Source organism: Rhinoderma darwinii, chromosome 2 (genome assembly GCF_050947455.1).
Source record: "Rhinoderma darwinii isolate aRhiDar2 chromosome 2, aRhiDar2.hap1, whole genome shotgun sequence".
Classification (NCBI taxonomy): Eukaryota; Metazoa; Chordata; class Amphibia; order Anura; family Rhinodermatidae; genus Rhinoderma; species Rhinoderma darwinii.
The window spans coordinates 220,960,049-220,980,487 of record NC_134688.1 but is presented as its reverse complement, the minus strand read 5'-3'; the positions used below and the strand labels follow the sequence as shown (position 1 = coordinate 220,980,487).

General features: G+C 41.2%; 1 protein-coding gene across 6 annotated transcripts in view; it reads left to right on the top strand.

Moving 5' to 3' along the window:
* Positions 1 to 20,439, top strand: part of CLIP2 (CAP-Gly domain containing linker protein 2) — a 128,708-nt gene that overhangs the window by 105,081 nt on the left and 3,188 nt on the right. For 3 of the 6 annotated variants that reach the window (XM_075852881.1, XM_075852884.1, XM_075852880.1), the window contains 7 exons: positions 2,727 to 3,671; positions 6,076 to 6,133; positions 7,808 to 7,891; positions 8,229 to 8,385; positions 17,429 to 17,588; positions 17,733 to 17,918; positions 19,864 to 19,926. In XM_075852881.1, the coding sequence (XP_075708996.1) occupies positions 2,727 to 3,671; positions 6,076 to 6,133; positions 7,808 to 7,891; positions 8,229 to 8,385; positions 17,429 to 17,588; positions 17,733 to 17,918; positions 19,864 to 19,926 (1,653 nt within the window). The remainder of the gene's footprint in view (positions 1 to 2,726; positions 3,672 to 6,075; positions 6,134 to 7,807; positions 7,892 to 8,228; positions 8,386 to 17,428; positions 17,589 to 17,732; positions 17,919 to 19,863; positions 19,927 to 20,439) is intronic. The other 3 variants (XM_075852882.1, XM_075852885.1, XM_075852883.1) reach the window with 2 other exon arrangements.

Here is a 20,439-nt window from a genome sequence, read left to right as displayed (position 1 = left end):
TCAGACACTAAACCCCAGAAATTGTTCCATACCCCAGACCAGACCCTTAAGGAAATTCACACCCCAGGTCCATACATTAAATCAGACTAATAAATTCGGACCCTAGACCAGACCCTAGAATACATACAGACCCCAGACCTTCTAAACTATTGCAGTCCTCAGGTCAGACTCCCCTAAACAAATACAGACCCCAGAAGAAGCACCCTAAATAGATATAGACCAGACCCCTAAATACAGACCCCCCAGACCTGATCCCCTAAACTAATAATGAACACAGACCTGACCTCCTAAACTAATACACACCTCAGGACAGACCCCTAAGTACAGATCTCCTAAACTGATACAGACCCCCTAAATACAGACCCCTAAACTGATACAGACCCCCTGAATACAGACCCCTTAAACTAATACAGACCACAGGCCAGACCCCCTAAATACAGACCCCCCCAGGCCTGATTCCCTAAACTAATACGGACCCCTTAAATACATACCCCAGACCTCCTAAATACAGACCTCATAAATAAAGACCCCCTAAATACAGACCACTAAACTAATACAGACCCCAGATCAGACTCCATAAACTAATATAAACCCCAGACCCCTAAATACAGACCCCTGACCCCATAAACTAATACAGACCCCATAAATAAAGACTCCCTAAATTCAGACCACTAAACTAATACAGACCTCAGATCACACTCCCTAAATACATTCACACAGACCTGACTCCATAAACTAATATAGACCCCAGACCCCTAAATACAGACCCCTAAACTAATACAGACCCCTGACCCCTAAATAAAGACCCCCTAAACTAATACAGATCCCACCCCAAACCCCCTAAATACAGACATTTTCTTATGTGATCCAAGACACAGATTAGAACATGATTCAATACTCAATATACATACCAAAATTCGACCTTGACAGAGTAATATATCCCAGAAAGACAATTATGTAGATAAAAAACCTATTTTTTATTAATTATCTGTTAAAAAGAAGGCACAGTGAAAAATTTATAAAAATAGAAACAACATGAAGCTGGTAAGCATACAATGGTAATGGACTCTACACACAGGGTATATAGCAATGTCAATATATCCAGTGTTGAGACCAATAGGCAACCCCTAGGTGTGAGACGGCTGGTATACTGTTGCTAAGACTCACAGCCAGGTATGCCCTGTAATTCTGTTCTAAATAGTTTTCACCACTTACTTTGTTCACATTAACTTTCCTTTTTTTAAATGTGTCACTATATCACTTTGTGTTAACAAAGGAAACTCTTCTTAAAAATCTATATATCCATTGACTATTTGGTATGTTACCTACATTACTTCGATTCACATAACATAGGGGTTGCCTATTGGTCTCAACACTGGATACATTTATTTTGCTATATACCCTGTGTGTAGAGTCTATTACCATTGTATGCTTACCAGCTTCATGTTTCTATTTTTATATATGTTTCATTGTGCCTTCTTTTTAATAGATAATTAATAAAAAATAAATTTTATATCAACATAATTGTCTTTCTTAGTTATATTACTCTGTCAAGGTTGAATTTTTGTATGCCCCTAAATACAGACCCTTAGACTTGACTCCCTAAACTAATACAGACCCCAGACTCCCTAAATACAGACACTAAACTAATACAGATCCCAGACCCCTAAATACAGACCCCCTAAATACAGACACTAAACAAATACAGATCCCAGACCCCTAAATCCAGACCACCTAAATACAGATCCTTAAACTAATAGACCCCTTAATACAGACCCCTTAAACTAATTCATCCCCCTTATACTTACATGGCAGCTCACAGACTTCTCTATTGAGTCTTGCTGCTCTACTAGGATGTGCCTATGTGCTCATGTGACCTGCAGGTCTCTCAACAGTAACAAGAACTGCAAACATAAGGTCATAAGGTCACGCACCTTTAAGGGGTTGTCCACTACCGGACAACTTATGACCTATCCACCGGATAGGTCATTAGTATATGATCGGTTCGGGTCCGACACCTGGACCCCAGGCCGATCAGCTTCTCCCGCTGCTGCCGGGCACCGGACGTCCATACTGGAAACAGATGGCTCCGGTCATGGAATAGTGACTTGAGCTGCAGTACTGCAGCACGGCTGCTGAGCAATGTACAGAGCAGGCAGCCGGAGCAGCTGATCGGTGCGGGGTCCGGGTGTTGGACCTGCACCGATCATATACTGATGACCTATCCGGTGGATAGGTCATCAGTGTTCCGGTCGTGGACAAACCCTCTAAATAACAGCCACTTACTGCAACCGCTTTATGGAATGTTTTGGTTGATGTGGTAAAAGAAATGTTGAAGCTGAACTTTATTAGAAAACCGAGAGCTGTGGGTCAGTCACTTCCTTTCAAGATCTTGCTAACAACTAGATTGCTATATTCACTTCAGTTTACTTATTATATACTTAATTTCTTAACAAACACATTCTAACACCCAATCTTACTCCATGTTTAACTATTTTACACCAGGGCTTTTTATCGTTTTAATTATTTTGCAAATATAAAAGTAAAGTTAAAGCTAGTAATTGACATATTTATTATAAACATTAAGTAAAATATTAAACCTTGGTGTAAAACAAAATCACTAAAATGTACTGTTTAAGAGTGTATAAAGTTTAAGCATTTGGACATTTTACACGTTAGAATATTACCCATAAACCAAAATAATGTATTCAATTATTTCTCTGTAGCAGACAACGGTAGCAGAGCAGACAAGAATTCAACAACTGGAAGAAGAGCTCAACCTTCGTCGCATTGAGATTGAAGACCTTCAACACTGTTTAATAAGCTCCAGTCAGTCAGATTTACCAGAACATAAAATTGGACTTCAGACTGAGGCCTTGCGTTTACGAGACCAGCTTCTGTCTGTTAGTAAGGAGCATCAGAAGGAGAGTAGTCAGCAAAGAGATAAGTATGAGGAAAAGATAAGAAGATATCAACAAGAAATTGAAAAATTGAAGGCTTTAAAGGAGAAGCATGTCCAGGAGATTGGAGAACTGAAAAAAAGGCTAGAGCAGGCCACAAAAGAGAATATAGGAATGATGGACAATTGGAAGTCTAAATTGGACAGTTTAGTTTCTGATCACCAGAGATCTCTAGAAGATTTGAAAGGTTCCTTGGTTACCAGTCCTGACTCTCAACACAAACAAATAGTAGAGCTTAAAGCTAGTGTAGAAAGCCTAAAAATGGAGCATCAACTAGAAATTGAAAACCTGAAAGCTAAAAATGAGATTGAAATAGCAGTCTATAACAAAGAGAGGGAAACTCTCAAAACGAAACTACAGGAGATTAGGGACGAAGTCGATGAAGGAAATAACAACTGGAGGACACAGCTAGAATCAAAAACCAATCAACACCTCAAAGAGATTCAGGATATTAAAGACAAATATCGAGAGGCAGAGCAGCAAATGTGTGTCTTACAGAAGGCACAAGTTGGGTACTATGATCAGACACAAGCCATTGCCTTCTTAAAAGAACAGATTTCGGCTGCTGAAAAGAAAATGCAAGATTACGACATGCTCCAGAAAGCAGACATAAGAAATAATCAAGAGATCCAAAGACTACAGGAGAGAATTTTGGTCTTGGAAAACAAATTGCAGTCAATAGAGGCTCTTCACTCTTCACAAAATCCTAATGTAGGATACTATAATTTCTTCCTATTTTTACTAAAACTAAGTAATTTCATTAGTAGATGAAATTTATTTTGACCAGTGTATCAGGATGAGTTGTTGTAATATGGCACAAGTAAGGCCGAATTCACATAGTTTTAGTGTCCTTATGGCCTCCGTCGGGGTGGTATACGTCGGTATACCTTTTTGTTTTTGATAATGGATTAACGTAGTGCACTACGCTATTCAATCCTGAGGGATTTCGCAAAAAAATAAATATATACTGTGAGGTATGTTTTTATTAACATGGGAGCCTATGTATGACAGATGCCACTGTTTGACATCCCTCAGAGATATATGTTAAACATATACCTTGGGGAGAGTCTCCAGGCAGGGCATTAGGTTGCCTTTGGCACAGGGATTCTGACCCTGGGGAAGCCCCGTATGTTACTGTCCATATATGGACAGTGAAGTTAGGGGCTTTCAACTACAGAGTCCACGGCCAGAGCATCAGAAGCACTCTGGCCGGTATACTGGGACTGGTGAAGCCCCTGATTTCATTGTCCATATATGGGCAGTGACGTCAGGGCCTTCTCCAGGAGCGGATTCTGGCATCTTAAAGTTCCTAACGTCAGTGTGAATATTTGGAAAGTGAGGTGAAGGGCTTCCCCAGCATCAAAGGCAAGCGCTCTGGTTGGGGACGCATTGTAGATCCTGACTTCACTGTTCGTATATGAAATCCATATATGAAGTTCGGGCAGTCGCTACCTTCGTTCGGAGGTAAATGTCGGGTCTCTTCCAGAAATATACCTCTGGTGGAAGGAAAATTACGTAATGTAAACCAGGCCTAAATGACTTGTAGTTTAACTAACCTATAATAATTATAAAAATGATTAATATTTTATCACGAAATACAAATATAAAATTTAATTAGACCAGTAAGTGCAGTTGCACACGACCGAGTGCCACGTGAAAACTGACCCGACTCTCCGATCCGTGGAAAAATAGAACCTGTCCTATCTGTCCACGGATCACGGACGGACCCGGCCAGCACACAACGGTCATGTGCATTAGGCATAAGGCTTACCTATCAAACTTGCTGAAGACATACAGTCTTTACTGTAAGAAAGATAAACAAATAAATATGTTTTTGCAATCAGATATATCATAGGAATAACACTGGTTGAGGTGACTCTTAGGTGATTGTAACATTCATTTTAATGGAGAGTTAGCTGCACATGTTCGCTTATCTCTCCATAAAATCCAGCACCGGGACCCCATCAATAAGTCTTTCAAAGTGTACCACCAACTATGCGAACATTGTTTTGGTTTTTACATCCACAATTCTATGCTAATTAATGTAACCGTTTCAGGTCAGGGGTATTTTGGTCCTTCTCAATCAAACACATTTTAGCTGTTTATAGTGCATTAGTTTAACAACTACAGTACCAGTCAAAAGTTTGGACACACTCCATGTTTTTTTTATTTATTTTTTTATTTTCTACATTGTAAATTCATATTGAAGACATAACTATGAAGCTGAATGAGAGAAAGATAAAAGTGTGCAAAGGTACCATCAAAGCAAAGGGGGGCTACTTTGAAGAATCAAAAATATAAAACATATTCTATTTTAACACTTTTTTGTTTACAACCTAATCTCATATGTGTTCCTTGTTAGTTATTCTGTCTTTAATATGATTCTACAAAGTAGAAAATAAAATAAAATAAAAACCATAGAATGAAAAGACGTGTCCAAACTTTTGACTGGTACTGTATACATTTTTCTTTTTTGGACTATAGATGTGAATTTTTGCAGTATTTATTCAGTACTAATACTGTTTTTAATCATTTTTTATATAAGTTTTCTCTTTGCTTATAAATTTTAGGCTTATAGTTTGTAAAGGTAGTTAAGAAATTATGCTTTTTAAAATTCTAGCTTTTTTATAGTAATATAGTGTAACACTAAAATAGATGTTATATGTGTAATCACCATTGTTTAACCTTCATTTAGATAAATAATTTTTTTTAGGGTAATTGGGTTAGTGCTAGCAGTACGGCAACGATTGGTGGGTAGTGTTTTCTTTATTCACATGGCCACTGGGACCAATAGAGGCAGCAGCACTGTCTCGCTTCAATACACAGCGCTTATTGAACACTGTGTATATGAAAACAGTTTCTGACAGTTGGGCACCTGATATTCGGTTGCCCAATGACTTGGGCGCAGCTGACCTAAACCCGTGACATGCCTGATTAACATGAATTTGGTCTTGAACTCATCTACATAGAAATATCGTTGAACATTTAACGTGAAAAGATTCTCCACTGTTACAATTAGAATATCTGAAATAGATGATGATATTGCAATAAATCCTAGTGAAAAAAAACAAAGTTCATTTGTCTTGGACATAATTCTATATCTTGTGTTTTCCAGATGATTGAAACAAATGATATTTCAGAAGAAAAAATTAAAATGAAAAACACAGTGGAAGGTATAGTTTTCATCTGAATTTTGCTATTCATGTTGCCTCCTCTTCTGCGTTTTGGACCAGATTCGCCGGTTGGCCTGTCACTATTGACGTTAAGCACACTGATACACAAGCCAACAAGGAGACTATTTTCCTGCTTTTGTTTAGAAGTCTACAGGAACACAACTTTCAGTGTTAGTCTAACATTAGGATCTACTGTCTTCTCTGAGTCTACCTGTAGATTGTTAACTACTGCTTGGCAACCACTACATCAAATGAGTTGTTTGGTTTAATAAATTAATTTAAAGTACCCCACTATGTAATTCTGAATTAATAGGATGTCCCTCCCCCATTCAGGAGCGTCATATATTAGCCAGAGTAGAGAGAAGCGACAAAGAGAGTCCCTCACTCTGGAGGACCCAGTACATCCATGCATTACATGTACAGCCTACGTATTTAAATTGGGACTGTATAATACTTTGTGGTGGAACTCTAGGGAAATTAAACATTTGCTGGCAGGTTCCTCCACTGATTACAACTGATCGTTCGGGGATCTAGTTTATCATCAGTGGCTCTTTCTGACAAAAAAAAAAATTGTCCAAAGTTGGAGAACCCTTGTTTTTTTTTAACATTTCCCACTTGCTGAACTAATTATTTAATTGTTTTTGGTATAATATATTGCACCTTATTTGTTCTCTAAAATATAGGAAGGCTCTAGAAATACTGCATAACGTACACATATGGAAAGTGCATACACAAAGCACAAAGTAGTAAGCAAATTCAGTGACGCTGGACCCGTGTACAGAGACTGATAGCCAGTGACAGTCCAGACTTTCGCAGAGCGTGGTAGAGCTTGCAGCTGTTGTGTAACGTAGAGTAGTCCGTCTCAGATGTGAAGCCAGTGAGTGCAGTCTGCAATATTTATTCCGCCAAGAAATGTGTAGTTTTTTATTTTCCAGGCACATTTATCTATGTAGCATAAGTTGGCAGTGGATTAAAATTTTTAGTATCTAAGGTAACATCACGTTTTTATAAGACACTAAACAGTAGAGGAGAAAAAACAAACACAAAGCGCACATAGTGCATCAAATTATATAGTAAAAAGGGCACAGATAGGTTATCAGTTCTGCTGACCTGGTTGGTTGTGCTAGGAGCACAACATCCTTGAAAGTGTGTTTTAAAATATTGCTGCAGTCTGGGTTTCCGATCCGGATCCAAAGGGTCCAAGTGGTAAATGATAATTTGAGAAGTTTGAGGAAAAAACTGATTTTCCCTGGCGTTGCTGACTGGTAAAACCCTTCTTGAGTAATGAGGATTTGAAACAAGCAAATGTAATATCAGATATTGTTTTAATTACTACGCGTTTCAAAGCCGGACCGGCCCCTTTATCAGGTAAAATACAAATGCTATATGTTCCCCTTGCAAAAGTGAAATATATAGCCAAGACAAAGTGGTAACCACTTTACCTAATGAAGAGGCCGATCCGACCTTAAAACGCGTAGTAATTAAAACAATATCTGATATTACATTTGCTTGTTTCAAATCCTCATAACTCAAGAAGGGTTTTACCAGTTAGCAGCGCCAGGGAAAATCAGTTTTTTCATCAAACTTTTCAAATTACGTTTTATAAGAGGTAGAGTCAATTATGACAATTTGCGTGCTAAAAGTTTCTGCATTTTTTTCTCTTTATGTATTCAGATTTGCAGCTCAAACTTAGTAAAAGGGACAAAGAGGTATCATCCATGTCTGCTCATATTGAATCTTTAAGGGTACAAATACATGGTAAGTTTACATCTTTGGTGACTCCTGAGTTAAAGAGGTCTAGTTTTGGGAATTTCCTTAATATAATTTTATTATGGATGGCTTCTCTGTGGGCCTGACCTAGAAGCTGCAAGGAAATAGCTTTAAATGCCAGGAAATCTCTGGGTAAAATGTCACTTTAGACTAATTCTAGTTAATTGCACACATTAGTACTTTGGGTTATATTTTGCAATAGTCTCTAGCACTGTGCCATCTTATAAGACAACCAGTAGTTTTCTGTAGTCATATCGTAGTAAGAGCTGAATGATAAGAATATATTATATTATTTACTTAGTAAATCTTTTCATGTAACCAATAGCACTTGAGAGCAAATGTAAATCCGGGGACAAGAAGGTGGATTCATTAGTAAAGGATAATAAAAAATTGGAAGTGGAACTAGAGGCTTTTTCCAGGAAGTCCCATGATTCATCAGGCCAATTTGTCATTATCAGCCAAGAATTACTCAAGAAAGAGAGGTAAGTGAAACTAGACTATAACACCAGACTCAGGCTACAATACTGAGTGCAATATCATACAGGTTGCTTTATATTTTTATAATACACATCAGTCTGTAAATAATATTTGTATATACATTAAATTCTGATTTTGGAATCTGTTCTCTTTCTGCAGTAGCAGTCTATTGCAGATTATTTTTGCAGGAAGTTCCTTCTCCTGTGTCAACCACTGAATGTGTATTATACATTTACATGTTCCAGCATGTCAAAACAACATAATACACACCTCAAATGCTGCAGACCGCTCCCCCTTACTCTTTAAAAAGAGATTCTGCAGCAGCAGAGGTGTGTTTTATAAGTAATAATGTACCTTACTTTTAAAGGTAAAGAACGTTAAAATTAATTTCGGAGTTCCATGACCTGTGTATAATTTACTGTACAGTGGGGTACATTATCCCATATGTTTTTGCCTATATTTTGTAATTCTCTTTTTCTGACAACCTTACATAGTTACATAATTAGTACTGTTGAAAAAAAGACACATGTCCATCAAGTTCAACAAGGGATGGGAAAAGGGAAGGGACAAATTTCTTAACCTGACACGTTAAAAAAAAAATGAATTAGAAAAAAAAATACTTGACTGACACACAATGACTCCTTGTCTTTTTTTCAAATTCTTTTATTTTCCGTTTTCCACAACACAAACACGATAGTGCAAACATAAGCAGCACAAACATCGGCTCGCAGGCCAGTATATGTTTCTACAGTAAGTGCAAGAAGAACAACAACGCACAGCTGATACAGTACTTGAAACGGACGACCTATGCATCCTGAACCCGCAGCCATTCACATTGGTCCGTGAGTGGACATATCAGAAAAAGAGAAAGAAGCAAAAGAGGAGATGAGACAGAGGGAGAAAAGGGAGGGAAGAAAACTGACATCGCCCCCTATGCCTCGGGATTATATTCAAGAAGTCACGATGTTCCTGAACTCAATCGAAGATTGGAATCAGTGATACCATGTTTTGAGAAATTTAGTCCCTCTCATGGATGACTCCTCGACTTAATTGCACTGATAAATCTCCTCAATGGGAAGATTCCTAGCAAGATTTAGGGCGACTTCACAGGCTGTGGATTTTCGGTGCGGAATCTGCACCAAACATCTGCAGCAATTAATAGTACAATACTTGTGGTTGGGAAAAAGAATTACGGGCAAACTGCAGATTTTCAATTCTGAAGCATGACAAATATACTGCAGCTTTGTTGTGGATTTTCATCGCAAATGTAATGCTTTACAATGCATAGGTTGAAATCTGATGTAAACTTGCATGTGACACATACAGATTGTACCATGGATTTGTGGTTAAATCCATGGCGGAAAAAGTCTGCAGTATGTGGACACTTTAGGATGGGAATTAATGATATTATCTGTGGTAATCTAGGGCAGTAAAGGAAGAAAAATGTACCAATAATATCATTTTATTTAATCTAAACAGGTCCAATAGTCTTTTTTGACTAATGTAGCAGTATAAGCCCTTATTCACACGACAATGAAAAACGGCCGTGTGATGGCCTTCTTTTTAACAGCCTTCACATGGCCGTTTTCAGAGCAATGATATTCTATGGGTGCATTCACACGGCTGTTTTTTCAACGGCCCGTGAATAATGGCCGTTAAAAAATAGGACATGTCCTATTTTTGGGCCATTTTAATGGCCTGACGGCCCCCATAGAAGTCAATGGATCCGTTTTTAACAGCTGTCAATACATGTAACAACCGTTAAAAACGGATCTGTTACATGGGGATTGGCAAGGGAACTACTAATTCCCTTGCTGGCTATCGTTGGCATACTCACGGTTGCGGCGCTTCTTCAGGTGTGGTCACTCGTCTTCACGGGTTTGAAGGCGCCTCGATGACGTCATCGCCCCGTCGCGCTGCCTTGCCAGATCCCGTGCAGATGAGTGACCAAACCTGAAGAAGACAATAGACGGCGCTGCACTCGTGAGAATGTGGCATCATGTACAGGGAGGCTGGTGTGGCATCTACAGGGAGGCTGGTGTGGCATCTACAGGGAGGCTGGTGTGGCATCTACAGGGAGGCTGGTGTGGCATCTACAGGGAGGCTGGTGTGGCATCTACAAGGAGGCTGGTGTGGCATCTGCAGGGAGGCTGGTGTGGCATCTACAGGGATCTACAGGGAGGCTGGTGTGGCATCTACATGGAGGCTGGTGTGGCATCTACAGGGAGGCTGGTGTGGCATCTACAGGGAGGCTGGTGTGGCATCTACAGGGAGGCAGGTGTGGCATGATCTGCAGGGAGGCTGGTGTGGCATGATCTGCAGGGAGGCTGGTGTGGCATCATCTACAGGGAGGCAGGTGTGGCATCATCTACAGGGAGGCAGGTGTGGCATCATCTACAGGGAGGCGTGTGGCATCATATACAGGGAGGCGTGTGGCATCATCTACAGGGAGGCGTGTGGCATCATATACAGGAAGGCTGTGTGGCATCATATACAGGGGGGCGTGTAGCATCTGTGAGGGTTTAGCATCAGGAGAGGTTGGTACAATGGTTTCTTCGTAGTCAGAGACAGGGACACAGTGCATTAAAGTTCATAACAGGGCTTTGCCTGTGTTTTATTCTTGTCAAAGAAAACAGCCTCTTGTACAACAAGGCAAAATGCAAAATAAATCCTGCTCGTCTGAGCACTAACTAAACAAGCTATTATCTAACTATACCAAGTGCCTTCCTACCAGGCACTGGACACAAAGTAACACAGGTCTTTACTCACATAGAATACAGATTACTCCAGACTTAGTAGTCACCGGTCTGAGTCGGGGGGAGGGGATCTTTACACACTGTGTCTGCACCTTTTTATATACCGGCTGCAGGTGCAGCTAATTGAGCAGCAGCCTTGTCCTACAAACAGAGATGGACTAGGGATTGGGGAACCCGTCCTGCTCTTCCCCAATCCAACTCCAGGCCCTTTTTTCCGGCTTTTCCTTAAGCCGAGATTGGAAAGCTAGAGCTTTCTATTGCAAAAAAATACTCATTCCCTGGAGCCTAGGATACATATGACAGGATTCTAGGGGAAATGTACCTTTCCTCAATGACTTTACCTGTCACTGTCTCACATACCCTCTTCCTCTGTTCGAGCCCGTGGGATCGGACACATTTAGCTACAAGGCAGTGTGTCCTAGACAAAGCGTCAGCATTGCCCTGCAGTTTTCCTGACCTGTGTTCCACAGTATATTTGAAGTTCTGCAAAGTAAGAAACCACCGTGTAACTCTTGAATTTCTCTCTTTAGCTTGACACATCCACGTTAGAGGAGAGTGGTCTGTAACCAACCTAAACCGACGACCCAATAAATAATATCTCAGGGACTCAAGTGCCCACTTAATTGCCAAGCACTCACGTTCAACTATGCTATTGTTTTTCTCAGCCAGGGTAAGTTTTCTGCTTAAATAGGTCACAGGATGTTCCTCACCACCCACCTCTTGTGACAGAACTGCTCCGAGCCCCACATCAGAAGCATCAGTTTGGACAACAAACTTTTGAAGTCAGGAGTGACTAAGACTGGTTGGTTACACAGGGCCAGTTTCAACTCTTGAAAGGCGCTTTCAGCCTTCGTGTCCCACTTGACCATGACAGACTTACTTCCCTTGGTAAGATCTGTCAGGGGCACTGCTGTGCTGGCAAAGTTTGGAATGAACCTGCGGTAATAACCTACAATTCCTAGGAAAGCTCTGACCTGCTTTTTGGTTGAGGGCTGGGGCCAGTTTTGTATAGCCTCAACTTTGTTGACCTGTGGCTTTATTACCCCTCTCCCAATTATGTACCCCAGATAATGTGCTTCCTCCAAGCCTAAGGAACATTTCTTTGTGTTTGCTGTTAACCCCGCGGCTCTGATGCAGTTTAGTACTGCTTGTACTTTTGGTAAGTGGCTTTCCCAGTCATCACTAAAGATTATAATGTCGTCCAGATATGCCGAAGCATACCGAAGATGGGGTTTGAGGACTATGTCCATTAACCTTTGAAAGGTCGCGTTAGCCCCATGTAGCCCAAATGGTAAACAAATATATTGAAACAGACCATCCGGGGTGATGAACGCAGTTTTCTCTTTGGCGCCCTCCGTGAGGGGTACTTGCCAGTAGCCTTTGGTTAAATCAAGTGTTGAAAAATACCTTGAATGGCCCAGTCTCTCTATTAACTCGTCAACTCTTGGCATTGGGTATGCGTCAAACTTTGACATCTCATTTAACTTGCGGAAGTCGTTACAGAAACGTAATGACCCATCTGGTTTCGGAATCAATACAATGGGACTTGACCACTCACTTTTTGACTCTTCAATAATCCCAAGGTCTAGCATTTTCTTGACCTCCTCAGATATGGCTTGTCTGCGAGCTTCAGGGACTCTGTAGGGTTTCAAGTGGACCCGAACCTGAGGCTCGGTCACAATGTCATGTTTTATTATACTAGTCTGTCCTGGCAGTTCTGAAAACACGTCTGTGTTTCTCTGCACAAACTCTTTTGTCTCCTGTTTCTGTGGCTTTGCGAGGGATTCTGACACATACACATCTGGGTTAAGACTATAGGGGGTACTTACTGCCACGAGGGTCTCTCTGTCTTTCCATGGCTTAATTACGTTTACATGGTATAACTGTACTGTCTTCCTTTTACCTGGTTGGTAAACTTTATAATTTACATCCCTCACCTTTTCAATTATCTCATACGGCCCTTGCCATCTAGCAAGAAATTTTCTTTCTACGGTTGGCACTAAGACCAACACTCGATCACCAGGGTTAAAATTTCTAACTTTAGCAGTTCGGTTATACACCCTGCTCTGAGCATCCTGAGCTTGCTCCGAGTGTTCCTTAACTATAGGCATGACCGCAGCGATTCGGTCTTGCATCAACGTGACATGCTCAATTACACTCCTATAAGGTGTGGACTCTTGCTCCCAGGTTTCCTTGGCTATGTCAAGGAGACTACGGGGTTGTCTGCCGTATACAAGTTCAAAAGGAGAAAACCCTGTGGATGATTGAGGAACTTCACGTACAGCAAACATCAAATAAGGCAGAAGACAGTCCCAATCCTTCCCATCCTTACTAACCACCTTCCTGAACATGCCTTTTAATGTCTTATTGAATCTTTCGACAAGACCATCAGTTTGAGGGTGATATATAGAGGTACGCAGGTGTTTAATTTTCAGCAGTTTACATAATTCCTTGGTGATTTTGGACATGAAGGGAGTTCCCTGATCGGTAAGGATTTCCTTAGGTAAACCAGTACGGGAAAACATGTAAAACAACTCTCTTGCAATGGCTTTTGAAGAGGAATTTCGCAAAGGGACTGCCTCAGGGTAGCGTGTGGCATAGTCCAACACCACTAGGATATATTGATGTCCTCTAGAGGATTTGACTAAAGGGCCGACCAGATCCATGGCAATTCTTTCAAAAGGGATCCCAATGATAGGTAAAGGCATTAGCGGACTCCTAAAATGTGGCATAGGAGCCGTTATCTGACACTCCGGGCAGGACTCGCAATACCTCTGAACTTCCGTATATACCCCCGGCCAGAAGAATCGTTGTAAGATACGCTCTCTGGTCTTTTCGCAACCTAGATGTCCCCCCAGCACGTGTTTATGAGCCAAGTCCAACACCATTCTACGATACAGTTGGGGTATCACCAGCTGTTCAACAACCTCCCCACGTATGTTATCTATCCGATACAGCAAATCCTGGTTAACCGCCATGTGTGGAAACACCTTATCAGCCCCTGGATGTTGAGGCACTCCATTTAATACCTTAGTATTTTCCCTGGCTTTTAACAATGTGGGATCTCTAAGTTGAGCAGTCCCAAAATTGTCACGTGATACATTTAACTCTGGTATATCAGAAATTTCCTCCTGCTCATCCGTTTCACCAGCAAAAACAGCCAGGGGAAATTTATCAGGCTCAGTGGTCAGCCCTACTGCTGGCACTTCAGCATCCTCGTTAAAGGGTTCTGGGCTAATCACAGCGCACACATTAATACCATCATTAACATTTACAGTGGAGGTTACATCTTTCTTCCTCCACAAGTCCCAGAACACTGGGAAGTCTCTCCCCAGGATCACACTGTGCATCAGGGACTTGACACACCCACTTCACGGTAAGCGATTCCACAGGAAGTCTCTAGAGTGACCAAAGCGGTGGGGTATTCTTTAGTGTCCCCATGAATGCACAGGACCCCTATACTATGTCCTCTGAATGTTCCAAGGTCTATCAGGCTGGCATGCACCAGGGTAACCAGACTCCTGGAATCCAGCAAGGCACTCACAGTACACCCTTCCACTTTTACGACACACATTTGTTGTTCAGTCTCGTAAACCGTCTCAGCAGAACAAACAGGACGTGCAAACAAGGATATTCGCCTTGCTGCATCACACTCCATTGGCTCAGTAGTCAGGGGACAATTGGCAGCAATATGCCCAGGTCCATAACACCGCCAGCACTGTATGCGGCCCCGGTCCCCCACTTGAGACCCTGGTCTGGCCTTCAGTGTCTCTCTGGGATTTCTTCCCTCCGTCTGCTCCCCTTCTGAGCCACCTCCCTTAAAGACATTTCTCACCCCTCTAGTAAATGGAACAGTCTTACCGGTGCTCCGCACTATTTGCTGTTCCTGGGGTTAGAACATCCAGGCGGTACTTCTTGGAGTAGATCCTGAGTAGCTCTGTACCTTTCAATCAGGTTCACCAGCTGTTCCCAATCTGTAGGATCTCCTTGACCGACCCAACGCTGAACCTTTGGTGGTAAGGAGCGGATGTATTTGTCAAGCACCACTCTCTCCACGATCTGCGCAGGGTTTGATTCCTCTGGCTGTAGCCATTTCCTTGCAAGATGGACAAGATCATACATTTGTGACCGGGCAGGTAGGTGTTCCACAAAAGTCCAGTTGTGCACCTGTCGAGCACGCATATTCATATTAACACCCAGACGGGCAAGGATCTCACCCTTCAGCTTGGAGTAATCCTTGGCATCCTGCTCATTAAGATCAAAGTACACCTTTTGCGGCTCTCCGGTTAGGAAAGGTGCCACCACTGCTGCCCACTGATCTGAAGATAACTTCTCTCTTTCTGCCACTCACTCAAACACCATGAGATAGGCCTCAACGTCGTCGGTGGGTGTCATCTTCTGCAGAGATGTCTGTACCGCTGCACGAGTGGTTTGGCGCAAACCATGAGGCCCCGCTGACCTCTCCACTGAGGCCTGAATTTGGTCTTGCAAATGGCGATTAATTTGCTGCTGTTCTTTTAAGGCCAGTCTGTGGGCTTCACCCAGCAGAATATTGGTTTCAGCCTGTGCACGCATGGCCTCCTCATGCACCATTCGCTGAGTCGCGCTGGCTTCTTGCAGAGCTGTGCTTATCTTCTCCTGGTTGATATTAGCCTGAATCAGCTGCTTAAGTGTTTCATCCATTTTAACAGTCTCTTTTTCTAGCCCTGTTGCCGCCTTCACCCAAGACATACACTTCCAAGCACTCCCGGGGGTGGGGGGAGAAAAAAAAATTGTGCTGTTGCCCCCAGCAACGATTTTCCGCTTGGAGCAGAAAAAGTCCTTTTTAAATAGGTATATGTCTCTTTGAGACCGTGCCCGCATCCTCCACCATATGTTAGGGTTTAGCATCAGGAGAGGTTGGTACAACGGTTTCTTCATAGTCAGAGAAAGGGACACTATGCATTAAAGTTCATAACAGGGCTTTGCCTGTGTTTTATTCTTGTCAAAGAAAACAGCCTCTTGTACAACAAGGCAAAATACAAAATAAATCCTGCTCGTCTGAGAACTAACTAAACAAGATATTATCTAACTATACCAAGTGCCTTTCTACCAGGCACTGGACACAAAGTAACACAGGTCTTTACTCACATAGAATACAGACTACTCCAGACTTAGTAGTCACCGGTCTGAGTCGGGGGGAGGGGATCTTTACACACTGTGTCTGCACCTTTTTATATACCGGCTGCAGGTGCAGCTAATTGAGCAGCAGCCTTGTCCTACAAACAGAGATGGACTAGGGATTGGGGAACCCGTCCTGCTCTTCCCCATTCCAACTCCAGGCCCTTTTTTCCGGCTTTTCCTTAAGCCGAGATTGGAAAGCTAGAGCTTTCTATTGCAAAAAAATACTCATTCACTGGAGCCTAGGATACATATGACAGGATTCTAGGGGAAATGTACCTTCCCTCAATGACTTTACCTGTCACTGTCTCACACATCATATACAGGGAGGCGTGTGGCATCATATACAGGGAGGTGTGTGGCATCATATACAGGGAGGTGTGGCATCATATACAGGGAGGCTGTGTGGCATCATATACAGGGTGGCGTGTGGCATCATATACAGGGAGGTGTGTGGCATCATATACAGGGAGGTTTGTGGCATCATCTACAGGGAGGTGTGTGGCATCATATACAGGGAGGTGTGTGGCATCATATACAGGGAGGCTGTAAATAGTGTCTAGGTGAACATGTGACCTGCCTTTGGGTGTTTTCAGGGGGCTGGGACAAAAAAAGCCCGACCAATGAAATTCATCAGTTTTTTTAACGGCCATGAAAAACTGATGCAAAATGGATGTCAAACGACCATTAAAAACGGACAGACGGACTGGAAATGGATGAAAATTTAGAGACACACTGATGCAAAATGGCCATGAAAAACTGACAGTTGATCAGTTTTTAATGGACATTTTTTTTCACTGTCGTGTGAATAAGGCCTAAGTATATCTTCATCGGGATCGGAGCTCCATTTTTCAGATGGAGAGCCCCAAATCAACTGGTGGATAGCACACTGAATACTACCTAAATACATCTGTATAAAGCAAGCACGCAGACTGGCGGCTGTAGGCAAAAGGATTTTTATTATTTAACTTAATGGTGGCTGTAGCATGTGGCACAGTGAGCTTATGTTGTGGTTAACAATTAAGTTGACCAAATCCTTTTTTTAATGAATATGTGTGAAATGTAAAAACTAAGCACCAAATGCTATTTTGATTGTCTTGCATTTTTTTTCTGCTTCTCATTGACATACCAGGAGTCTAAACGAACTCAGGGCTTTACTACTTGAGGCCAACCGGCATTCACCTGGGCCAGAGAAAGACCTGAGCCGAGAGGTCCATAAGGCAGACTGGAGATCTAAAGAACAGAAATTAAAAGAGGAAATCAAAGCACTTAGAGAAAAGTTAATGGTTTTGGTGAGAAACTTTTCATCTGTAGTTGTTTTTAATATACGTTTGTCTTTGAAAGAATTATATAGTAAATTTTGGTTGTTAATGTTACATATAACAAATTTTACGTAATAGATGCATGTCTTAATCTAGTTTATTTTTATACATCAGGATAAAGAGAAATCAGGGGCAGATCAGAGGAGATACTCATTAATAGATCCATCTACTGAATCAGAGGTGCTAAGATTACAGCATCGCTTAGTCAGCACTGAAGATGCTCTTCGATTAGCTCTAGACCAAGGTCAACAAACGGAGAAGCTTATGGAGGCCATGAGAAGCAGTGCTGAAAGTTTTCAGGTAAAATCCTCACACAGTTCTCAAGTAGTTCACATATATAAGGGTCCACTTGATTTTGGGTATCAAGTATCTTACTAAAAGGTCATGTTACATCTGAGGTCAGACAGCTGCCTATCTATAACATAAGTATTTTCTAAGAGTCCTCTTATGTATATGGAATCTTTTATCTCTAGTAATTTTTCATTGAATTTATTACATCTCTCTGAGTGACATGCACAGATATACAGCAAAAGATGATGAGCTGTATGATGGCAGGTATAGAAAAGGCATTTGTACATTTAGTAATTGGATATCTGAATTTTAACCTCTTAACGCCGAAGGACGGATATATCCGTCCTCTGCAGCTGCTAGTTCGCGCAGGAGGACGGATATATCCGTCCTGTGATGGCGCGGGTACTGACACTGTACCCACGCGATCAGCGGCAGGAGCACGGCTGTTATACACAGCCTGGCTCCTGCTGCAACTGCCGGAATCGAAGCGCGCTCCGATTCCGGCAGTTTAACCCATTAAAACAAGGAATTTTTTTCTAAAAGGCTTTTTATTGTGCAAACGTAGAAAAAACATATAAAACACTTACATATTTGGTATCCCCGTAATCGTGCCGACCCATAGAATAAAGTGAACATCAATGCTGGAATAGCTGCTTATTTTCAATTCTCTCTTAAAATAAAGTTAATAAAAGTTAATCGATATATTATAAGCATCTAAAAATGGTACAATTACAAAATACAACTCGTCCCGCAAAAAACAAGCCCTTATACGGCTATATAGACGGAATAAAAAAACAGTTACGACTCTTGGAATGCGACCATGAAAAAACAAAAAATAATCCTTGGTCATTAACGTGCAAAATGGCCCGGTCATTAAGGGGTTAAAGCGGCTTTTGTTTTGTTTACAGAGCCCCCAACAGTAAAATAATTACCGTTTCACCTCTGTTCCTGCAATGCAGTTTTACTCAGTACCCTATCTCTCTCTCTCTGTGTGCCCATTACATGTCTATAGTAGCCTATCACCCCCTGTCAGTAATCGATTCATTATATCAATAGATAACAACATGCAGATACTCGTAATCCACCTTTAGTTTTTTACAGCCATACAATTTTTTACTGTATTTTTGAAATTGGAAACCCATTTTGCTTGCCTGATCATAACATATATTTAATTAGGGACAGAAAATAAACAGACAATATTCAGCAAAGTAGTGATAGTAATCTAATTTACACATACACCATCTACTTATTAACAATAAAATACACCAGAAGTTATTTTGCTGCATCTATTTTAGAATGTATATAGAGTGCAGCTCTACTATTACACATTTAGCACAAAAAAAAAACAATCACTAAAAGCAATTAAAAAATTTTGTTTCTATCCAGAGTTGTATTGCTTTATTTCTGGAAATAATCCGTGATTATTTGATATTATATATTATGTAATAATCAGTGTTTAGGGGCATTGCTGCTTTCCATCATCACTGCTGACAAGCCTTTTTTTTCTTGTGGCAACTTGAAGCTGGCATTGCTACTTGTATGAAACAGCTTCCATTGGGTTTCTCACAAAAATAGCTGAATCACATTTATAAATACACAAGCCCTCAAGTCTACATAACTAGAGGGTGTGCTGACCACAGGCAAGAAGTAAAAGTAAAATTTGTTCTTACCATAAATACTTGTGAACTGCTCTTTAGCTGGCAAGTATTAGTATCATAGTTATCTGAGCAGTCGTGTCCCCCCAATTATAACTTAAGGACAACTTGTATAATAAGAATTCTCTGGAAGGTAATGACTTGTTTTGTTGGCAGCTGATTTGAAGCTCCTTTTTATTTTATGGCTCACTTCACTGTTTTAGGTCTTTAGTGTCTTTTCATTGATGTAGTAAACAGAAGCTTTTTCCAATAGCAATTTTTTTTATTATTTTTTTTATTTCTTTTTTCATCTGTGATAGATGACTGGAAACTCAGGTTCTGCCAATGGTATCCATCAGCAAGACAAAGCACATAAACAAGAGGTATTCTAAATTTAAGATGACACTAAACATAATAAAGAAAATACATTTAATTGAAGCTTCAGGAGCCAACAACATATGCTTCTTAGTTTAACTTAGTTCAAATAGTTGTAAACCTAAAGTTGCTGCAACTTTTACTTACGCACTGCTTAACTGGTTGACGAGGCAGTTGCCGCATCAGGACGCGCGTACTCGATTAGCTGATCGTGCATTAAACAGCAAAGTGTGCCCATGCAATCAGAAGCGGAGCAACGAATGTAATACACAGATGCAGCTCCGCTCTAATAGAGAAGATCAGAGGGTTCACTGAATCCACTGTTAACCCTTTGAATGTCGCGATTAATGCGGATTGCGCATTCAACGGGAAAGAGTGAGGGGGAAAATCCCTGTGAAGGATACCTAGTATCTACAGACAGCCCAGGGGCTATTGAAGGACCCCAGAACAGTCTAACCATATTTTGTGTTGTTAGGGCATACTTAGGTATGCCCTAACAACTGCCTATGTACTATTATTAG